A 21,953-nucleotide genomic window follows, 5' to 3' on the forward strand; every position below is an offset into this window, starting at 1 on the left:
CCGCGGCAGCCGTTGGGCCCGGGGAGGGGGAGGGGCGGGCGGCCGTTCCCTCCGGGCCGGCGGGGCGGGGCGGGGGCAGCGCTACCCGTGAGGGGCCGCCCGGGCCCCCGGGTCCTGTGCCGCGGCAGCTGGTGCCCAGCGCCTTCCGCGGGCCCTCAGCTCCCGCTTTCTCACTTGTGCGGACAAGCAGCCGGCGGCAGCGCGGCGGCCGGGGCGGGGCCGCGGGTCGGCCCCAGGCCGGCAGCGGAGGGGCCGGCTGGCTGCCCTCCGCGCCGGCCTGCGCCTCTGGGCCTGCCAGGCCGCTGCCGTGGCCGCTCTTGAGTTTAAGCTCGGTTAAGCGGTGCTAACGCCAGTCAGCGTACGTTTCTGTTGGCAGCTCCGCCATCTCCGGCCCAGAGCGTCCCTCTCGCTGCTTCTCCAGTCCGGGCTCAGGCGGCCGGTCAGTAATTCGTTACAAGGTTGTGCGAAGTACCCCGCAATCGACCCCCAGCCTCTGCGTTATGCTGATCTCCCCATACAGAATGTTTTATTTCCAAAGTCAAGCACTCACAAGTTAGAACTCGCCCTGTATCTCTTTTACCTACCCATTATGACAGAGTCTTCAAAAAAGAATTGCGTGGGTTTTTTCTTTTTTCCTAACCAGAACCCTGCCTTCAGTGTTCACTACGCTCCACATCTCACTTTACTCCTACTGTGTATTCCAGCCTTGGCCCTGGTGTACTATTTCAGTCTCAGAAAAAGTTAGCTTCCCTCTCCCGTCACCGCGAGGCTTACAAGATCCTCTTCAGACAAAGACATTTATCTGCGTCGCTTTCCTGCCAGATTGAAGAGGTGTCGCCTGCCTTTTACATATGGGAGACAAATGGCTCCGATGTGAATGGTTAATTTTGACAAAAGTTACCGGCAGGAGCAAAATGATCTTATAAAACATTGAGTTTACCAATGGTTATTGTGTTGTTGCGATGTCTTCTTATATTTTGCAGGGGGATCCTGACATGGATGCCGGATACATTTATGGCTGTAAAAGCACATGGAGCGCAGATGTTTCCTTACCAGTATCTAGAAATTGTATTGCTACATACTCCTGCCATTCTTTCTTCGTTTATTACTTGGTTGTGTCTCTCTTCTGATGAGCTGTAGCAGATTCTTTTGAGGAAATGTATGTGTATGTGTATATGTATTCTATTCTGAACAGCAGAATCACCAACATACCCAATTTCCAAGATAAGCAGTGATTTAGCCAGGAATACCAGAGGGGAAAAACTCCATGCTAGAAAGCACCTAATCCATGCGAAAGCTTTGTTTTGAGAACCAGTCTTTTGCTGATTTTCTTCTAGACCGTTCAAGGTTGTTTCAGTTTTGTGTTAATATGTTTGGGCTAGTGGAGGGCTCTGGAAGGCGTTGCTGGGAAGGGTGCAGGATTTCCTAGCAGAGTAAAAAGCTAAAAATCCCAAATAACCTGTGAGGGGCCATTTTTTCATTTTATCAGTTCTGCAAGATACCCTTTTTGCAACAGAATTTTACGCTTTTCTCCATTACCCCCTCTGGTTTGGGGGCTGTTGGCCTCTGAAACACTGGGCCTCGCTGGGACTGGTGCACCCCATGTCAGTCTTTATCCTTCTTGGTCATCTGGAAGTATTTAGCACTTTACTGATAAAAGACTTCAGCCCTTTCTACGATATAGTCAACTGCTTTTTGAGAAGTGGAGAGAGCAGCTAGTCTAATCAAGGATAATAGCAGCCTTTCCTCTGGGCTTTGCCCAGAAAATGATCTCTACCCTCCTCTTTTCTCTGTTTGTGGAGAAAATTGATTTGAAGAACCTCATAGTTTTGTAAGTAAGCCTAGATTTTTCTTTTTGTTGTAATATAGAAAGTCCATTTCTTTAAAGAAACACTTCAGAAAAAAAGCTGGCTTATTAGCGTGCAGCGTTTCTTTCCAGCACACTTAGCAATAGCAATTAAATTAGGAAATAGTGCGTTGTGTAAATTGTGAGGAGAATGCCGAACACTGCTGGGTATGGGAAGATACACGGGGGGATGAAGAGCTGAAAAAGCATCTAGGCGATCTAAAAAATACATGTGGATATTCAGCCAGAATTTGAACCTGTGAGCGCATCACACCCCATCTGTCATTCAGCTCATTTGCAAAGAAAAATGGATATTTGGGGTTTGGTTGGTTTTTTTGGTGTTGGGTTGTTTTTTTTTTTTGCCGCTGCTGACGAAATGAATTCCCACGACAGGCTGCGTTGATCCTGCCCGGAGCCCCGCCATCACGCCAGCAGGGTCCCTAAGCGAAGGCCCCGTCTTTCCTCCCCAAATTCCCCGCTCCGCCCCCTCCCCCCCGGGACGGCGGCCCCCCCCGCCCACCTCCGCCGCCGCGCACGCGCAGTGCCCCTTCACCCCGCCCCCCCCCCCCACCCAAGGACTACAACTCCCAGACGGGCCGGCGCGGAGTCCCTGGCGCCCGTGTCGCGGGCGCTGATTGGTAGAGAAAGTCGGCGCGGCATGGAAGGCTGCCTGTGATTGGAGGAGGCGGCGGGCGGCAGGTTGCCTCGCCGTTTAAGTTGTGGAGGGTCCGTTGTGGCGGTTGTTTTGCCGTTGGCGGCCTCTCTCAGTAGAGGGCCGTGAGGCGGCGGGGTCCCTGTGCGGGTGGTGCTGGCCCCCTCGGGAGCTTGGCCCTGGCTTGTTTGGCAGGCTCCCCGCCCCAGGGGCTTTTCCGTGCTGCTATGGCCGTTCTCAGCGGGGCCTACAACGCGTCCTAGCTCGTGTTTCCGCCGGGCCCCCCCCAGCTCCGCCAGCCTCCAGGGGTACCCGGGGCCGCAGGCGGCCCGGCTCAGCCCCAGCTCGCAGCTTCTGTCCCCTGCCCGCGGGGAGGCCGGCCCTTCCGCGGGGGCGCCATGAGCGCGAAGGACGGCTCGCCGGGGACCTCCCCTCGCTCCAGAAGGTAGTGTGGGGGCTGCCTCCCTAGTCAGCCCGCGCCGAAACTGCTCTGCGGGCTCTGGCCCCGGAGCCCTTCCCTTTCTGTCCGGTAGCTTAACGTAAGGCACCGTTTTGTCCCTTCTTGTACCTGCTGCCCTTCCTTACGCTTTTCCTTTTCTACTGTTCTGTAGCTCAGTAATAAAGTATTCACCTTGTGCCTATGTTACCTCTTTTCTTCTGTTGCTGTTACTTATTTTTCCAAATATGTTATTTAAGGCATTTCTGAGCACAGCTGGTGGGAAAGTTCCTACATGAAATAGTCGTATTATTGCATATTTCATACTTTTATACAGTGCCAGGAGTTGGCACGTTTTCGTGGATCTCGCACATTGGGGTTCTGATCTAAGGAGATTTGGTGAGCTGGTCCATAAAGGTCGCTGCTGCCTCAAGTGTCACCTGCCAGATCACTTTATGATCAAAGATCTGGCACTGGCTCCAGAATCAGATTCTGGACTGTGTTTTTATTAAGCAGATCTTTAGTAAAGAAGCTTCTTGGCTTTAATTCTGTTACTCATGGTACCATTAAAAAAAAAAGTGTTTGTCAGAGCAACATAAATGACAAAAAGAATGCTTTCCAAGAGAATTTTGAACCCTGTGCAGCTCTACTTGCAAATTTGGTGCTTGTTTGACCAGTTTAAATATTTTAATGCAGTAAGCATTGCTTAAAAGAAAAACCAGAGATGTAATCACACATGCCTATTCTTGATCTGATTTATGTAATATTGATGTGCTTTCCATCTAGTACCTCAATATAAGATTCAAGAACTTGGAAGTTTCCATTTCGCTATGAAGTGTGGACAAGCTATATGGATAAGAACATCAAGTACACCAGAAAGGAAAGCATGTAGATTCCTAGACATACACCTTAAATTATGGTGGCTGGTGCATTAGCTAACCAGTGTTATTGTTGTTATTCGACAGTCTTTAGAAAGTGTTTTTCTCTGTGGATATCAGCTAGTGATTGTGCCACACATTATGTATTCCTGTTTATCTTACAGTGCTGGCTGCTTCTTCTAATTGCACAATGGACTTTTTGTCCCCTTTGTTCTCGTCTCCTTTTCTTTCTTCCTCCTTTCACGTTCACCCTCGCCAAATAACCTATGAGACTTTCCTTCCATAACGTTTTTCTTTCTCCCTTTTCCATCAGTTGGCCCTATCTCCACAGTACAGTAAGCCTGCAAGCTGTTCTATGTCAAAGCTTTTGGTTATCCTAAATGCAGTGATCTCCTGTTAACACCCAGAGCACAGACAAGCTAATCTGTCTTTGAAATTGAACCTGTGTTAAAATTGAAAATCTATTTTTAACTATTTTAGAAAGTTTTTATTTTATTGTCTGAAGCTTACATGTCATTAGAAACTGTTTCTGTCCAGGCTGGCAACCCCCCATGTCTCATCCAGATATGCTAGTTCTCAGTCTCCGAGTCAGGAGGACTTTACTCCTCTCCCTTCAATCAATGAGCGCTTGGCCTTTCTCCGTCCCTCCCGGGAGCTGCTGGAATACTACCGCAAGAAGATTGCTGACTTTGATGAGGAACATGAGGATTTGGTAAAAAGGCTGGAGAGATACAAAGAAACATATGATGAGCAGGTTAGGAAAAGAGGTTTTGAATGATGATGGACTATGTATCCTTACACAAACTTAGTATGTTTCTTCAGTTGAAAACTCAGCACAGGTCATCTTAAGATTTACCAGTAATGTGGTAGAACTGAGCTAAGATGAAATAAGTAGATTTCAATATTTGATTGTAAAATCTAGCTGTCTGTCCTCTGTCAAAACAAACAGAAACATGCCTGTAGGATATTCTTCTATTCTTAAGTTATTATAGTTTGGTTATATCTTCACAGTGTGTTGTTTCTTCCTGTTTTTTAAAATTAAAGCCTGAGTTTAGATGTTCAGTTCCCATGTTGTCCAACTTCTTTCCCTTGTTTCTCATAGTGAAGAATGAGTGCTTTTTTGTCCAAATTTAATGGGCTTTGAGATACAGGTATAATTTGCATCTACTGCAATGGAATTCATAAACTGGGCCATAGGCTATTAAGCAGTATAATACACAGCAAATAAATGCGAATTCAAAAGAAACTCCAAAACCTAAAAATCTTTGCCTTTTAAAAGGAAGGAATCTTAGAGAGTATCTGTAAGATATTCAGTGCTCTGGTATGCCTTACAGCATACATCTGTCTAGCAGTCATCTTTGTAATTGTGAATGAGCCTTCGGGAATAGAACGATCACTTCTGAGGTGCCTCCTCAAGTACTGGCCATGCTTGAATCAGCCTGAAAGCCCTCGGGAAATATGTGGTGTACAAGTTATTTTCATTCAACATACGGAAAAAGGAGGGGCAGGTTCCAAAATAGTGCCTTTTCTCCCACAGAAATGGTTTTCTGCAAGGTTTCTCAGTTTTCCACACCAGGTAGAAAATCATTAATGAAACTTAGTAACTAGCCAGGTTTCTCACTACTAAGCCATATGCATATCTTAATGTTTCTTTTTCAGTAATTTCTTTTAAAAGTGCCATTACAGAGGCTTTGTTAGGTTTTTGTTGATGTCCGACTCCCCATACCTGTGCTGCTCTGCCAGTGCAGAAGTGCAACCACTGGAAACTGGACACCCTAGCTTAGGCCTTATTTGACTGTTGTATAGTGACAATGATTCTCAGGGCTCTGAACCCCCTGTTGAAACATTTTTCAATAATTTTTCCAATACTGCCCTCATCTGGGCAAATTTTGTAAGATAATACAATAATTCACTTGAACTGGCAGTTGTTCTATACCAGTTACAGGCTCAGGGTGCAAGCAGTTTGAAGTTTGTAAGTGTTGCCCAATGCTCTGTATCATTTCAAGTATCTCATTCTCTCTACCTAGCACAAATTGCAATGGGAAGTACGTCAGCGAGAAGAGGAGATTGCAGAATTGCAAAAGGCTTTGAGTGATATGCAAGTCTACCTCTTCCAGGAGAGGGAACATGTCCTTCGTCTTTACTCAGAGAATGACCGGCTGAAAATCAGGTGTGCTGTCTTAAATGGTGGGCTGGGTCACTGGCAGTAGCAATTGCATGCATTATGTTCTAGTTCTCATCCAGATCTGGAGTCTTCAGAGGAGCAATGCCACACTTCCCAGGGAGGGCTCCTATGAAATCGTACCAATCTCAGAGGTGGAATGCAATCTGTTGGGCTGCTAAATATGTTTCCACTTATTATTCCTCCTATTCTGGTAGTAGAAGGAAGAGCAGAAGTTGAACATAGATCTAGATTTGATTTGTGAGTTGCCAGTTTGAATGTGGAGCTTCTGATTTAAGCAGACTGTGATGTGTTGACCCTGGCTGGATGCCAGGTGCCCACCAAAGCTGTTCTATCACTCCCGTCCTCAGCTGAACAGGGGAAGAAAAAATATGACAAAAGACTCATGGGTTGAGATAAGGACAGGGAGAGGTCACTCGGCAATTACCATCACGGGCAAAACAGATGTGACTGGGGGAAATTAATTTATTACCAGTCAAATCAGAGTAGAATAATGAGAAATAAAAACTACGTCTTAAAACACCTTCCCCCTGCCCCTCCCTTCTTCCCAGGCTCAACTTCACTCCTGATTTCTCTACCTCCTCCTCCTGAGCAGCACAGGGGGATGGGGAATGGAGGTTGCAGTCAGTTCATCACATGTTGTCTTTGCCACTCCCTCCTCCTTGCTCTCTTCCCCTGCTCCAGCATGGGGTCCCTCCCACGGGAGACAGTCCTCCATGAACTTCTCCCAACATGAGTCCTTCCCACAAGCTGCAGTTCTTCATGAACTGCTCCAACGTGGGTCCCTTCCATGGGAAGTCCTTCAGGAGCAGACTGCTCCAGCCTGGGTCCCCCACAGGGTCACAAGCGCTGCCAGCAAACCTGCTCCAGCGTGGGGTCCTCTCTCTCTCCATGGGTCCTGCCAGGAGCCTGCTCCAGTGTGGGCTTCCGATGGGGTCACAGCGTCCTTTGGGCACATCAGCCTGTTCTGGCGTAGGGTCCTCCCCAGGCTGCAGGTGGGTATCTGCTCCACCATGGACCTCCATGGGCTGCAGGGACCTCCTCCCCTCCTCCTTCACTGACCCTGGTGTCTGCAGAGTTGTTTTTCTCACATATTCCCACTCCTCTCTCCAGCTGCAGTTGCTGTTGTGCAGCAACTTTTACCCCCTTCTTAAATATGTTATACACAGAGGCGCTACCACCGTCGCTGATGGGCTTGGTCTTGGCCAGCAGTGGGTTCATCTTGCAGCTGGCTGGCATTGGCTCTGTTGGACACAGGGGAAGCTTCTGGCATCTTCTCACAGAATCCACCCCTGTAGTCCCTCCCCTACCAAAACCTTGCCACACAAACCCTATACACAGACCTTGCACCTGCCTGGCAAAACTTCCTCCCTCAGCCCTAAAAGCACTTAAGCTCAAATAGAAAGTACAGACCAAAGCAAATAGTTTCCCCTCACTCTATGAAATCTTGTTGACAGCTACTGCTTTTTAATGCCATTTGGTTGGTGAACTGGAATATAACCTGCTGTACCAGACTAGGTGCCAGTGGTAAAGGAGTACCCAACCTTCTTCAGAACATTTGTGGGTGATAATACCAAATTTTCTGTTGAAGTTCTAAGAACTTAAGTCAAAACGTGTGTTGGTGTGCTTTGGCACTTCTCAGGGGTGTGATGAAAAGTCTGATACAGCCTGTAATGTAATTTGCTTTAAAAACAGCGGACACATGATCTGTCGAATGAAGTATTTGAAAGGATTTTAGGTAGTTCAAAACTCTGGAATGCCAATTCTTTACCACCATGTTGCTATTGCTGTATCAGCCTATGTAGTATTGTCATATTTGAAAAGAGGAATGCTTCTCAGTGCCAGTGGAATTGGTGGTGTTCTTGTTATATCAGCCACATCAGTAATGTCTTTGGTTTTAAAGCAGTATTCTCAAGATCTGCAACAGCTTGGAAAACTTGTAAGCATTAACAAATAAATTAGAAGGACAGTGTGTCACAGTATGTTGATGTACTTAAAAATAGCAATGTGCTGACCACTTTCTTTGAATTCCAGGGAATTGGAGGATAGAAAAAAAATTCAACATCTCCTGGCTTTAGTGGGAACAGACAAAGGAGAAGTTACATATTTTCACAAGGAGCCTCCACATAAGGCAAGTTCTGTTTTTCTGTAGAACAAATCTGCTTTTGATTGTAACATGAAGATCTGTACCCCAGAGGCTGACCACAGACCAGATCTGTCCTGCAAGTCAAAAGTTGCTAAATGAGCCCAAAGCGGGAGGGATCTGTAGCTCTGTAGCAACATCAGGTTTTAGTATAGCTGCTGACAGATAAGTAGGAATAAGCACACCAGAAGTAGGTTCTCTTAGCATCGGTCCCCTCTACCTTCAAAACATACCTCCAGGTCAGTCTCCTAAATATCAGATAGGAGTCTGAAGCCATCTAGCAAATGGTCATTGAGAAGTTGGAGGGAATGCCACACAGAGAAAAAGAAAAAAGGAAGTGCAGAAAATGACCAGGTGTGGCGTTTGAAGATCAGCTATCTCAGAGTGCCTCTCTCTTAGGGCCTCAGTAAAGAATAAAGCAGTGTTGAGGTTGCTGCAGCAGTTTCCTGGGCAGGAGACTGCAGAAGAGCCATCCCCTCTAGGCAATATTGTATCACATATTTCAGAAATTATGTCAAATTGATTAAGTGGCAGTGCATATGAAGTGCAGTGTAGTTGAACCTACTTACGAAAGTCATGAATCATGAACAATTTGGACATAGAGAGACTATGATGGAATATAGGATTTATCTTGGCATAAGGTGCAGAAAAAGGCTGAAATATGCTGCACTGTTTGTGGTTGCTCTGCAGGGGTCAAGCAGTTCAAAAATCTCACAGAAGCTTTAAAATTCCCTGATATAGGGTAGCTCTGAAATTAAGCCTATTATATAGCATCGACCTCAAGATAAGCATTGGGGTTATAAGCTGCTCCCTCATGGCCTCCTGTTTTTGCTAAGTGGGTTTCAGTTCAACAGTTGAGTTGTTTCAATAGTTTTATTGGTTAACTTTTATGCCAAGCTTGTTCAGTAGCTTGAGTGAATGTGCTGATAAATCAAGCTTCATGTTTGTCTGTCTTGCTAAGGCAAGGAGTATGAAAGAAGGAAATGACATAATCTTCGTCTTCACCTTCCTCTTCTCCTCTCTGTCCCCAAAATGCTCCTTTTCCTGCTGAGGGTGCTGATTTTCATCCTAATGAAGCCAGAAAAGGCAGGATTACTTTCCAGTTGTTTTGGTGAAAAAAAATAGAGGCAGAAATGGCAAAACTCAGCCATGATAAAGGAAACTTTTCAACACGGACATTACATTTGTGAATGTCTTCCTTGTATTGTGGTAGAAGTAAGGTAATGCTATTCTTTTGGATATCTCATTTTACTCTTCAAGATTTGTTCTTGACCATTGCAACTTTGGAGAAGTCAGATGTTGAGCACAGATATCTAATCTTGTTTCCATAGGTTACTGTTCTGCAAAGGCCAGCTAAATCCAGAGTCTCGCACGAACAAAATGATACTTCTAGAACAGGTACCACACCAAGCTGATTAACAGCAGCTTGGCTATTGATACTTGTTTCTCTGTGTGTTTGTGTCCAGTGTACCAAAATAATTCTTTACTGTGAATACTTTGGTATACCTCCATTAAGTTCCCTAAATGTATCCATGTGTACATACATATACATGCAGTACTCTTGGCTTCCCTTCAAAATCTTTAAGATAACCTGAGCTGGCTCTCATGTCCGTGATCTGCTCAGCTAAGGAAGAGGATGGTATGACCGTGGAATGCCTGTTCTGGAGCTATGCAGGTACCAGCTGGACAGGCACCCTTAGCCACAGCTGTTCCAAGGTGTGAGGTTCTGCCTGCCTTTAGTGTAGACAGCAGTGTGGGTCTGCATGCCTGCTTACTGATTTTCTCTTTTGAAAGAATTGCTTCTTCCAAATTGACTGCAGTTAGCTAACAAGCTCAAAACTAATTCCAGGCTTGATGCTTGTGCAGCTGTGTCATCTGCCTATTCATCATTTATTTAAGAAAATTGGTTAAGTTTGCTTTCTATATATGCCAAGAAAATTATTAGGTTGCCTAAATATTGTGGTGTAATAGTGTGGGATAAAGGTCTGCGATCACCATAAGTTCTGAAACTCTTTTCTTCCAGCTAGCCCTCCTAGAAGTCCTTGTGACTGTAGCAGTGGCAAGCTTTTTCCTGTTCTTGTAGGCCTGACAGAACATACAGTATTTCATGCTTGGAAAGGTACTGCAGGTAGATTGGAAAACCCTTTTCTACTTCTGTTACATTTCTGCAATAGGCACCAAAAGGAGCGCTTCAAAACCAGCAGCAAAAGGAGAGAAACCAGAAAGTCCTGAGAGATATCAGAGAGAAAATCAAACACTTCTACTTCAGGTAAAAACATTTGCCAACCGATGGACATAATTCCTGGCTGTCCAGGAAATTATGATAGACAAATATGCTGTCTGCTTAGATAAGAAGTAGACATACCAATTTTATCAGTCCCCACAACTTACTATGGATTCCCACTTTCTATCGTTTTACTTCACTGTTTCTTTGCAATGAATGTAGGCTTAGACTGAAGAACTTGGGTTTGATTCTGGAAGCTTTACATAAGCAGATGTTCCAGTAATGTCAACTGGAATGTGTTGCCCTTAAATATAGAATATGTAATGGATGTTATCTCCCATAATTTGATTGTGGCTATGACTTTACATTAAACCCACAGAAGATCTGCAGGGTTGGGTATTTTGTGGAAGTCTGACAAAAGCAATGTGTCTGAGACGGAATTAGGCACCCCCGATAAGGTGCACTAGTACAATGAAACGTTCCCTTTGCTAGACTTCAGTGAAAGATAGGGTGTAGATAGAATCATAGAATTGTTTAGGTTGGAAAAGACCTTTAAGATCATCCAGTCCAACCATTAACCTAACACTACCAACTCCACCGCTAAGCCAATTAAGGGTACAGTAATAATTTCATGTTTCCTGGCTTGGTGGCTGGATTATTTTTTAATGGAAGTAAAAACTAGGAATCATTAAGGTTGGAAAGGACCTCTAAGATCATCGGTCCAACCATCAACCCAACACCACCATGCCTACCAAACCATGTCCCAAAGTGCCATGTCTGCCTGGTTTTTTTTTAACACCTCCAGGGATGGTGACTCCACCACCTCTCTGGGCAGCCTGTTCCAATGCTTGACCACTCTTTCCGTGAAGAAATTTTTCCTAATATCCAGTCTAAACCTTCCCTGAGGCAGCTTGAGGCCATTTCCTCTTGTCCTATCGCTAGCTGCTTGGGAGAAGAGACCAACACCCACCTCACTACTACCTCCTTTCAGGTAGTTGTAGAGAGCAATAAGGTCTCCCCTCAGCCTCCTCTTCTCCAGGCTAAACAACCCCAGTTCCCTCAGCTGCTCCTCATAAGGCCTGTGCTCCATACCCTTCACCAGCCTTGTTGCCCTTCTCTGGACACACTCCAGCATGTCCATGTCTTTCTTGTACTGAGGGGCCCAAAACTGGACACAGTATTTGAGGCGCAGCCTCACCAGTGCCAATCACTTCCCTGCTCCTGCTGGCCACGCTATTCTTGATACAAGCCAGGATGCTGTTGGCCTTCTTGGCCACCTGGGCACACTGCTGGCTCATGTTCAGCCGGCTGCCGACCAACACCCCCAGGTTCTTTTCAGCCAGGCAGCTTTCCAGCCACTCTTCCCCAAGCCTGTAGCGTTGTATGGGGTTCTTGTGACCCAAGTGCAAGACCCAGCACTTGGCCTTGTTGAACCTCATACAGTTGGCCTCAGCCCATCAATCCAGCCTGTCCAGGTCCCTCTGCAGGGCCATCCTACCCTCGAGCAGACTGACACTCCCACCCAATTTGGTGTCATCTGCAAATTTACTGAGGGTGTACTCAATCCCCTCATCCAGATTGTTGATAAAGATACTAAACAAGACTGGCCCCAAAACTGAGCCCTGGGGAACACCACTTGTGACCGGTCACCAATTGGATTTAACTCCATTCACCACAGCTCTCTGGGCTCGGCCACCCAGCCAGTTTTTTTACCCAGTGAAGAGTGCACCTGCCTAGGCCATGAGCTGCCAGCTTCCTTAGGAGAATGCTGTGGGAGATGGTTTCAAAGGCTTTACTAAAGTCCAGGTAAATGACATCCACAGCCTTTCCCTCATCCACCAGGTCACAGAAGGAGATCAGGTTGGTCAAGCAGGACCTGCCTTTCATGAACCCATGCTGGCTGGGCCTGATCCCCTGGTTGACCTGCACATGCCTGTTGAGCGTACTCAAGATGAACAGCTACATAATCTTTCCTGGCACCAAGGTCTGGCTGACAGGCCTGTAGTTCCCCAGATCCTCTTTCCAGCCCTTCTTGTAAATGGGCGTCACATTGGCAAGCCTCCAGTCTGGGACCTCCCCTGTTGACCAGGACTGCTGATAGATGATGGAGAGTGGCTTGGCAAGCTCCTCCACCAGTTCCCTCTGTATTCTCGGGTAGATCCCATCTGGCCCCATAGACTTGTGAGTGTCCAGGTGGCGTAGCAGGTCATTAACTGTTTCCTGCTGGATTATGGGAGCTTCATTCTGCTCTCCATTCCCATCTTCCAGCTTGGGGGGCTGAATACCCTGGGGATAACTGGTCTGGCTGTTAAAGACAGAGGCAAAGAAGGCATTAAGTACTTCAGCCTTTTCCTCATCCTTGGTGGCAATGTTCCCCCCACATCCAATAAAGAATGGAGATTCTCCTTGGCTCTCTTTTTGTCCTTAATGTATTTGTGGAAACATTTTTTTATTCTCTTTTACAACAGTGGCCACATTGACTTCTAGCTGGGCTTTTGCCTTTCTAATTTCCTGTCTGCATGACCTAACAAGATTCCTGTACTCTTCTTGAGTTGCCTGCCCCTTCTTCCAAAGGTGGTAAACTGTCCTTTTTTCCCCTGAGTCCCAGCTAAAGCTCCCTGTTCAGCCAGGCTGGTCATCTTCCCTGCCAGTTTGTGTTACGGCACATGGGGACAGCCCACTTCTGCACCTTTAAGACTTCCTTCTTGAAGAATGCCCAGCCTTCCTGGACCCCTTTGTCCATCAGGACTGCCTCCCAAGGGACTTTCCCAACCAGCGTCCTGAATAGGTGAAAGTCTGCCCTCCAGAAATCGATGGTAGTGGTTTTGCTGGCCCTCCTCCTTACTTTGCCGAGAATTGAAAACTCTATCATACCATGGTTGCTAAGCCCAAGATGGCCTCTGACTACGACATCTCCCATGAGTCCTTCTCTGTTTGTAAACAGCAGGTCAAGCGAGGCACTGCCCCTGGTAAGCTCACTTACCAGCTGTGTCAGGAAGTTATCTTCCATACACTCCAGGAACCTCCTAGACTGTTTCCTCTCTGCTGTCCTGTATTTCCAGCAGATGTCTGGCAAATTGAAGTCCCCCATGAGAACAAGAGCTAGCGATTGTGAGACTTCTGCCAGCTGCTTATAGAATGCTTCATCTACCTCTTCATCCTGGTTGGGTGGTCTGTAACAGACTCCCAGCAGGACGTCTGCCTTGTTGACCTTCCCCCTCATCCTTACCCATAAGCACTCAACCTGATCATCACAATTGTTGAGCTCTATACAATTGAAACACTCCGTAACATACAGAGCCACCCCACTGCCTCTCCTTCCCTGCCTATCCCTTCTGAAGAGCTTATAGCCATCCAATGCAGCACTCCAGTCATGAGTCATCCCACCATGTTTCTGTGATGGCGACCATGTCATAGCTATCCTGCTGCACAATGGCTTCCAGCTCCTCCTGCTTGTTGCCCATGCTGCGTGCATTGATGTAGGTAAGTAGATGAGTCAAGAAAAGCAAATTAAAGAGCAAAGTTGTACAGCATTTTCTTTTCATTTTGTTGTTGTTGTTCAAGTGCAGTGGTGACTGACCTAGTGGCCACTTAGCTGTCTAACAACATTTATTCTGGAGCAAAAGCATCATACAAAATTGTTGTAAAAATAAGCAATCTAAATACACACCAAGCTTTTTCAGATAGTTTCTTACACATAGGCCAGGTGCACATTTTTCAATTACTTGTTCCAATTTGTCTCCCTGACTATGTGTCCTCTTTGCATCCCTCTCCTTCACTCATCATCTTGTTTACATTTAGTAATTAATTCTGGTTGAGTAATTTCTTTTGTTCAAGATATGTGGACTTGCTGCCTTCCAAGAATTTAGGTATTTTTGTATCACCATTTCAGTGGAAGATGGTAGCATAGGGACAGAAGTGTCTCTGCGCATTCCACAGGATTTTTCACATCCTGTGTGCAATTTAAATCTTTCCAATATCTCCATTTGGTTATTGCTGCTTATAATATGCCTGTCTTGTATCTAGCATGATTTTTTCTTAAAATGTTTCAGTTGTTTGAAATACCATTAAAACAAAAATTAAAATTTGAGAAATTAGAACTCTCAAAGGTATTACCAGGTAGAGTCTTTGATCTGAATCTTGGAATTTGAGAGACTTGCAAGGACAGGAGCAGAGCTGCTGTGAGGTCTTATTCAGTAATGTCTTTCTTTGCTTATTCAGGTGGAGGCCCTGCAAGCTCAGATAGAAGAACAGACACGATTATCCAAGGAACAGGTTGAGGCACTACTAGAGGACAGGCGGATTCACATGGAGGAAGCCCAGGTTCAGCATCAGAGGGACCAGGACAGGATCAAAACTATAACAGATAAGTGAGTGTGAGAGAATGACCATGATGTAGTCATGCGATGAGAAAAGAGGGGAATGTCCTGGTTTCAGCTGGGATACAGTTAATTTTCTTCCTAGTAGCTGGTACAGTGCTGTGTTTTGGATTTAGTATGAGAATAATGCTGATAACACACTGATGTTTTAGTTGTTGCTAAGTAGTGCTTACTACTTAGTCAAGGACTTTTTCAGCTTCCCATGCTCTGCCAGGTGCACAAGAAGCTGGGAGGGGGCACAGCCAAGACAGCTGATCCAAACTGGCCAAAGGGCTATTCCACACCATATGATGTCATGCTCAGTATATAAACTGGGGGGGTTGGCCGGGGGCAGTGATTGCGGCTCGGGAACTGGCTGGGCGTGAGTTGGTGGATGGTGAGCAATTGCATCACTTTTTTTTCCTGGGTTTTGTTTCTCTCTCTCTTGTTCTCCTTTTCATTACTACTACTACTACTATTATTATTATATTCCAATTATTAAACTGTTCTTATCTCAACCCATGCGTTTTCTTACTTTTGCTCTTCTGATTCTCTCCCCCATCCCGCCGGAGGGGATGGTGAGCGAGCAGCTGTGTGGTGCTTGGTTGCTGACTGTGGCTAAACCACAACAGGGAACAATAGAAATATTTTGGCTTTCAGTATGTTGCTTCCTGCAGCAAGCAGAAAAGCAAATTATGCAGCCGTCTGTTTGGTAGTGTGTGTGGAAGATGATGAATGGAGTAATCTACATATTAAAAATCCTATTTTATATTGGAAGAATATCACTTCTTTCATTAGACGAGAAGAGCTAAACTCGTTAGGAAAGCGCCTATCTTTTTCTTCCATGCTTCTTCCAACTTGCAATGATGACTGAGAAAATTAAGGTAGAAACTAGCAAAGAAGTTAATTAACTCCACTGGGATCCCTTTTACAGGCTTCATAAGACCCAAAATCTCTTATATGAGAGTACCCGTGACTTTCTTCAGCTCAAGTTTGATGCCCGAGCCAATGAGAAAGCATGGATGGCAGAGAAGGACAGTCTGTTGAGGAAACTTGACAAAGATCTGGATCAGCTTATTATCAGCAGGGAGCCAGGAAGAGAGAAGAAGCAGAGAGATACCAAGAAGATGCTTAGAGCAGATGATGGAGCTTGGAAACTCCACAGCAGAGAAATAAAGGTAATTTTTCTTGTGCTAGGTAGAGGCTCTTTAACAGTTTTTTACTAGAAAATTGCAAGCATCTGGGTTTTGCCAAGATAGGCAGTAGCTAGCAGCTGTTTCAAAGCTACACTGGCTTGCCATAAATTACGTTGTTGGTGATGCTAATGTGAAAAGACCTCCTGCCTCAAAATCAGCATTGCTTGCAAATTTCAGATAAAATGTATAGTTAGGATTTATGGTAGCATTTCACTGACAGTTTCTTTTATGCCCAGAACAAATCCCTACTTCTGCAAGCCACATGATGTGTGGGCCAGTAGTCCTTAACCTGCTTGTTGCACATGCCTTTCTTTTCGTGCAAATGCTCTCAGCTAATGGACTGAGAATGCAGCATCTGTATCTTCCTTGCTGCTCTCAGGGCAGAGTAAGTCCTTTCAATTATGTCCTTCAGCTCTTCTACAGCAGTCAGGATTTTTCGTCCACTTCTAGTATACTTCCAGTGAGCAGCTGGGAGATCTGAAGTGGGTAAACAGGCAATAAGGAACTGTAAGGTAAACAGGCAACAGGAATTGTTTTCATCTACGACTGAATGCAGATGCTTCTGAAATGCCGTACTGGGCAAGCAGCTGTGAAAAGGGGAATTACAGCCTTAGTTGAGTATTATTTTTTAAGAGGAAGAGGAAAGAGTTCTTGTAACTGACAATTGAACAGTCATGCAGAATTGCTAACCTAATTAAAAGGTTTTGGTAATGGAAGTGGTGTTAGAATATTGTCCTTGCCTAGTTATTTCATTAGCTGTAGCTCCAGTTGTTAATTTTTATTTGCCTGTCATATTATCAATCTATCGTACCTGCTATTCCAGAGCAGGGGAAATTTTGTGAGCACTGGCTTTTGAGTTAATTCTTTCTGTTCCTCCTATGTCCTAGTCACTGCAAGAACAGCTAAGGCAGGAACAGCGCCTATCAAACATGTATAGAGAGCAGTGTGTCACCCTGGAAGGTGAGCTGGCTAGGATTCGTGAGGAGGGAGATGCTGGCAGAGAACTCTCTAAGGTAATTAGTCTGTTATCATCTGCTAGCTATGTGGTGATCTTGCAGCCTTTATTTTGTAGACCTTATGGAGTTTTCATCTCCATAGGAACGCTCAGAAAAGATGGGGAAGCGCCTGAAGCTGATGACTCAGCGATATGAGGCCTTGGAAAAACGTCGTAATATGGAAGCAGAAGGCTTCAAGAATGACATTAAACAGCTTCGGCAGAAGCTGAAAGATGTAGAGAAGCAGCTTTTTAAGGTAATAGCTAAGAATTTCTGAGGCAGGCTGTTATGGGCTTACCCTATAGAGATGTATTCTCAGTATTTAAATGCAATATTTCCCTAGAGTTAAGGAAATAATTTCTTTCCTAAGTGCTTCTTTAGATATTAATATTTGACAAAACTTGCCCTCTTACATATTTTATGAAGCAAAAAAGATTTGTCTTTGTTAATCAGTCAGGCATCAAGCTTGCCAGGAACTGTCCTGATTATACACTAGCTGTATATTTTTGTTGCAACTCTGAAAGTTCTTATCTGATACCTGTAGCTCACTTAGATGTCTCAAAATTGCAAGGCAGCAAAGTAGTTTGTTTCAGAAGTATATCCTGCAAAGAAAATGATGATTTGTTTTCTCTCTGGGGGCCATAGGGACATAGTGTTTGGCTTTGGTCCAGTAAGAGGTAGATTGCTGACTTAAGTATTGTGAATATTCTATTTATTCCTTTGTTAGTATTTTGTTATTAGTATTCCTTTGTTAGTCATTTGTAACTCTGCAAAAATCACTGTAGAAACCATGGCTGGAACTTGAAGCTGTGTACTCTGTAGTAGCTTCCAGATGTGTTGATGAACATCAGAACAGCTTAGAAGAGAAGCCACAGCCCTGATGTTGCTTGGAGTTTAGGATGAAATGTTTATCTAAGATATGCTTGAGAGGATGAGGCATAGCTTTTGTCCAACCAGCTCTCTTTAAGGAGTCTGGCAGTGCCACCAATTCGCTTGTTTTCTCTTCTTTGGGCACACAGTTCAGTTTACTTAAGAGTAACGCATTTTTCTTCATTAAAGGCTTTGATATTTTTTTTTTGTTTTAGTTTTTGTTGGGCTGTGGGTTTTTAAATTTTATTCTTTAAGGACTAAACAGCATATGTGAATGGGGGAAAAATTGCCTATGATACCTTTACTACAGACCTGTATGTTTTGTAACTGTGGGTGTGCTCTTAACTGTATTCTTAATTTCTTTACACTTTTAACCACAAGAGGGCAGAGGATAAAATACTTGCTAGAAGTCTCCAGCGTGATCTTTAAATCGTTCTCATCACTTGAGGTCAAAATGACTACAGATGACTAAATTTCCTGATTTGCATATTAAAATCTTTGGCCAAGAACTACATGATGACGACAAGACACCCTAAAGGGTCAAGAGAAAAGAGGGCTTTCAGAGCAGCTTCCAAGGCTGTGCTGCTCTGCCGTTGAAAGTGACTGGGCTGGCATGCTGTGCAGTTCCAGGGTGACAGGAAACGGCAGCCCTGGCTAGCTTGCCGTCAGGAATTCTGATTATCCGGCAGCCTTTGTTCAGCTCAGTACGGGCCATATGGCATGGCCTGAGACTAGGCGCTGTACTTGAACTGCTCTTGAGTCGTATGCAGTTCAGAAGGCAGCAGGTTGGCCGCAGCAGTTGAACCACCTCTAGTTCTAGTAGCAAAAGGTGACAAAATGTCATCAGGTCAGGTGAGGTACTTAGAACTACATAAAAGTTGGTTGATAAATATTTTAACTTGCCTTTTCTTGTGGGTCTCTGGTAAATAATACAGGAATTAAAGGAGTCAACAAGTTATGGGTAAACATGATATTCCATCCAGATTTCTTCCTCGCCAGTAATATAACACCATAATGTATGAAACCTTTGTTCTTTACATTTGGTTCTGGAGCACCTTTCTATTGGTGATGTGCATTAGCCTAGTGATATTAGCTTAAGCATCCTCTTTGCTAGCTACAAAGGGTCTCCTTTAGAGTTCTCTCCCTCATATCCTCGTTATAATACTCTCTAAACTGTATTCTGTACAGCTTTGTTTTTCTTAATCTGTTTTTCTTTTCCTTTTTAGGTGACTCTGAACATTGGACCAGACCAGGATCTTGCAATTCTACATGAGCTCTGCCAAGGAAACAGACTAACCCGTAAAATTCAAGGAGAACTAAAAAACTTAAAAGCAAAGATCTATGGCTTAGAGAATGAACTACGGGTCTGCTGAAGCTGGCATCCTAGTTTTAGGAATGGGACGTTGCTAGGCTGGAATAATCGTATGAGAGAGCAGCTCCTGCCTGTCTGTTTCCTGGCATCCAGCAACAGAAGGCTTGAGGAAATCTGCAGTTAATGTCATAACATTGTACATGAGCCATTCCTAACGTGCCAGATTATATTGCTGTTTCAGTTGAGAGATGGCACCTGATAAGACTGACATAGAAAGTACATGATGACTGCTGTATCAGGAATATGCTTATGACTTCATCTTACCTTCATATCTGTGGTAGGGGTCAGTGTATACTGGCCTTCACCTTTATTTGAAGCATATTGGAAACCACATATATGATTATAATGAGATTAATAATCATGGAAGGATCTAGTTCAAGATCTGAATTGCTTGACTGACCTTTTCCTATGTGGGAAGCAGCTTTTAAAATTGTTTAAATTATTACTGTTTTGGTGCTTAGGCTCTTCAGGATGTAACAGGAAATTTTCTTTGAAAAAGACCATGTATAGAAAGTACGTACTGAAGTGTGTTACATCTGACTCTCCCCTTGACAGTGTAACTATTTTAAAATGGCTTCCCTTTGCTTGGTTCTAACCTAATTGGGACAAACCTGACTGATTTAATATGGTGGAAAAAGATAACCTGTTACAGAACTAATCTGCAAGAACCAGCAACATCTACACTTGTTTTGAATGTCTGGGGCGGAGGGAAACACTACACTATCGAGTGTTGTCTTCTTGTCCCCTTCCTCCCAGTGTATCTTAACACACAGAGGAAGCCCGTAATAAAAGGCATCTAGTATCTTCCTTAACCACCATATTATCTATCTTTGTAGCTTTAAACAATATCATGGTTATGTACCAACAAATCATGGTCAACTTCTGCTACAGCAGTTGTTGCTACTGAACCATAACTGAAATTGGGGTGGAAGAGCAGGTGCCTAGTTGCTACATGATAAATATAACTCTAGCTATATGATGATTATCTTCATACCAGACATCAGGACATCACAGTTCTAGAAAACGGATGAAATCATGAAAAGGGTTACAACATGGCTTCAGCCCAGTTTGTAATTGCAGGTATTCACGCTTTTCCTGTAGCATCAGCAAATCTTGTCCACCTTGTAGACTGAGAGCAGATCTGTGTTGGAAAAGGGATTTCAGTGCCTGTTTCCTACTGTACCTTTCCTACCTTGTTAAATGTGACAGAAGCGGAATAATACCTTTCTGAAGTATATACCTATAGCCTGCCAGCACTTCCTTCCCTGTTGAACTTAGTGTGTGAAAGCAGGCAGTTTCTTTTGGACATGGTAGTGGCCATGGAGAGAGATCCTCATTCAGTGTTTGGGAGAGGTAGATAGACAAAAGATGTTTCTGTGCTGTCAAGATTTGGCGACAGAATTGTTTTTATAGCACCAGCTAAAGCAATGCAGGGGGGGAAATCCCCTTAAGAAGTCAAGGCCCACTTCAGTTGTGTATCCTTTTTGTGACAAGCTTGCTGTCCCTTATGGTCCTTATGCAGCTTTTATTTTGTATGTGTTCTTGAGGTCAAATTCATTGCAAACAGACTTTAGTGTGGGTGGCTGGCAGTCTGTACCTAAATACTCAACTACTACTACAACTTACAAGAGGCTGTTTTAAAGTATGTTGCACTGATTAGTTTAGCTGAAAATGCTGAACTGTTCAGAAACTGATTCATGAACAACTTGGGTGCCGATGCTATGTGGACAGTTCAGGAAGGTTATTAAATAATGCTACCCATCATTTAATCTCACTTTTTCTTAGTTGACTAGTACATTCTCAGGTAAGTCTAGCTAATTGAAGTGAGTTTGTATGTGAAATAACATGCTACTGGTTTGAAGATAAGATATCAAAGTTATCACAGGTCTTGGAAGGCTGCTTCTGAAAATTACTGCGTAATGAAGTATTAGCCACTTAATCAGTAGGATCCATCTACTTAAATTCAGCTGATGGGAAGCTAGCAAAAAGGTCTCTTGAGCCTATAGAAATAAATGGGTTTCTGTTTATTTTCAACTCTTCCAAGCTAAAGAATTGCCTATGAAATTATATTTTCCTCACTTGAAAGCCACAAAGCATGTCTGGATAAAGACTGTAGGCCTTGACATTCAGGTCTCTAAGATTGGGAGGAAGTATTGGGGGAAGAAGGATGTAAATGTTTAATTTCCTGTCTTCCTTACCAGTATTCCTTATTACTTGAAAGACTGAACAGAATAAAATGAAAACATTCCTGATATATCTGCTGGTGTGTCAAAATCAAAGTGCAGCTTGAACTTTATTCTTAATTTGTCATTACGCTATGAACCCTTCCTATGTGAGGGAGTGGTGGTGGGGGAAAATTACAGTAGTGCTGATCTGTAAATCCATATTATTTGGAAACTTGAATGTTTGTCCAAGGGCAGAAAGTGCAAAGTACTGTACATGCTCTTTCCATGTGACATCATGTGACCATGTGAAATGTCGCTTTATGTTGCCAAAACAAATGTGGACCTTCAAGCCAAGAACTGCTTTAAAAAGCCAAGTGATTTCTACCACTGACAGCTACCTTTTAAGGTGTCAGTATTGGCACTTCCAAAAGGGTTTCCTGGGAAAGGTTCCAAGACCTATATTAATCAATTTTGTTCCACAGTTTTTGGGTAGAAAACAAAAAAATGGCATTTACTCCAAAGGCTGATTAGCTTTTTTTGCTAATTGAAGTTAGTAATGTGTGACTTGAATCATTTCAATACAACTAAATGCCAGGTTATATATGTAGGAGCACAGAATTTGAAAGATCTCCAGAA

General features: G+C 44.1%; 1 protein-coding gene across 1 annotated transcript; it reads left to right on the plus strand.

Moving 5' to 3' along the window:
- The first annotated feature begins 2,896 nt into the window (after positions 1-2,896).
- On the plus strand, positions 2,897-19,298 carry CCDC77 (coiled-coil domain containing 77). Its single transcript, XM_075721357.1, has 11 exons — positions 2,897-2,943; positions 4,350-4,566; positions 5,840-5,982; positions 8,029-8,125; positions 9,469-9,535; positions 10,312-10,406; positions 14,583-14,731; positions 15,654-15,897; positions 16,803-16,928; positions 17,014-17,166; positions 19,007-19,298. The coding sequence occupies exons 1-11, from the start codon at positions 2,897-2,899 to the stop codon at positions 19,151-19,153; spliced, it is 1,485 nt and encodes a 494-aa protein (XP_075577472.1). The 3' UTR covers positions 19,154-19,298.
- Positions 19,299-21,953: the final 2,655 nt, after the last annotated feature.

The sequence above is a fragment of the Pelecanus crispus genome, chromosome 1 (assembly GCF_030463565.1).
Source record: "Pelecanus crispus isolate bPelCri1 chromosome 1, bPelCri1.pri, whole genome shotgun sequence".
NCBI lineage: Eukaryota > Metazoa > Chordata > Aves > Pelecaniformes > Pelecanidae > Pelecanus > Pelecanus crispus.

Excerpts from the sequence above, each read along its gene's own strand:
- CCDC77 (XM_075721357.1), top strand. The coding sequence starts at position 2,897 with ATGAGCGCGAAGGACGGCTCGCCGGGGACCTCCCCTCGCTCCAGAAG. Across the intron at positions 4,567-5,839 it reads AAGAAACATATGATGAGCAG|CACAAATTGCAATGGGAAGT; the intron begins GTTAGGAAAAGA and ends CTCTCTACCTAG. Across the intron at positions 16,929-17,013 it reads CTGGCAGAGAACTCTCTAAG|GAACGCTCAGAAAAGATGGG; the intron begins GTAATTAGTCTG and ends TCATCTCCATAG.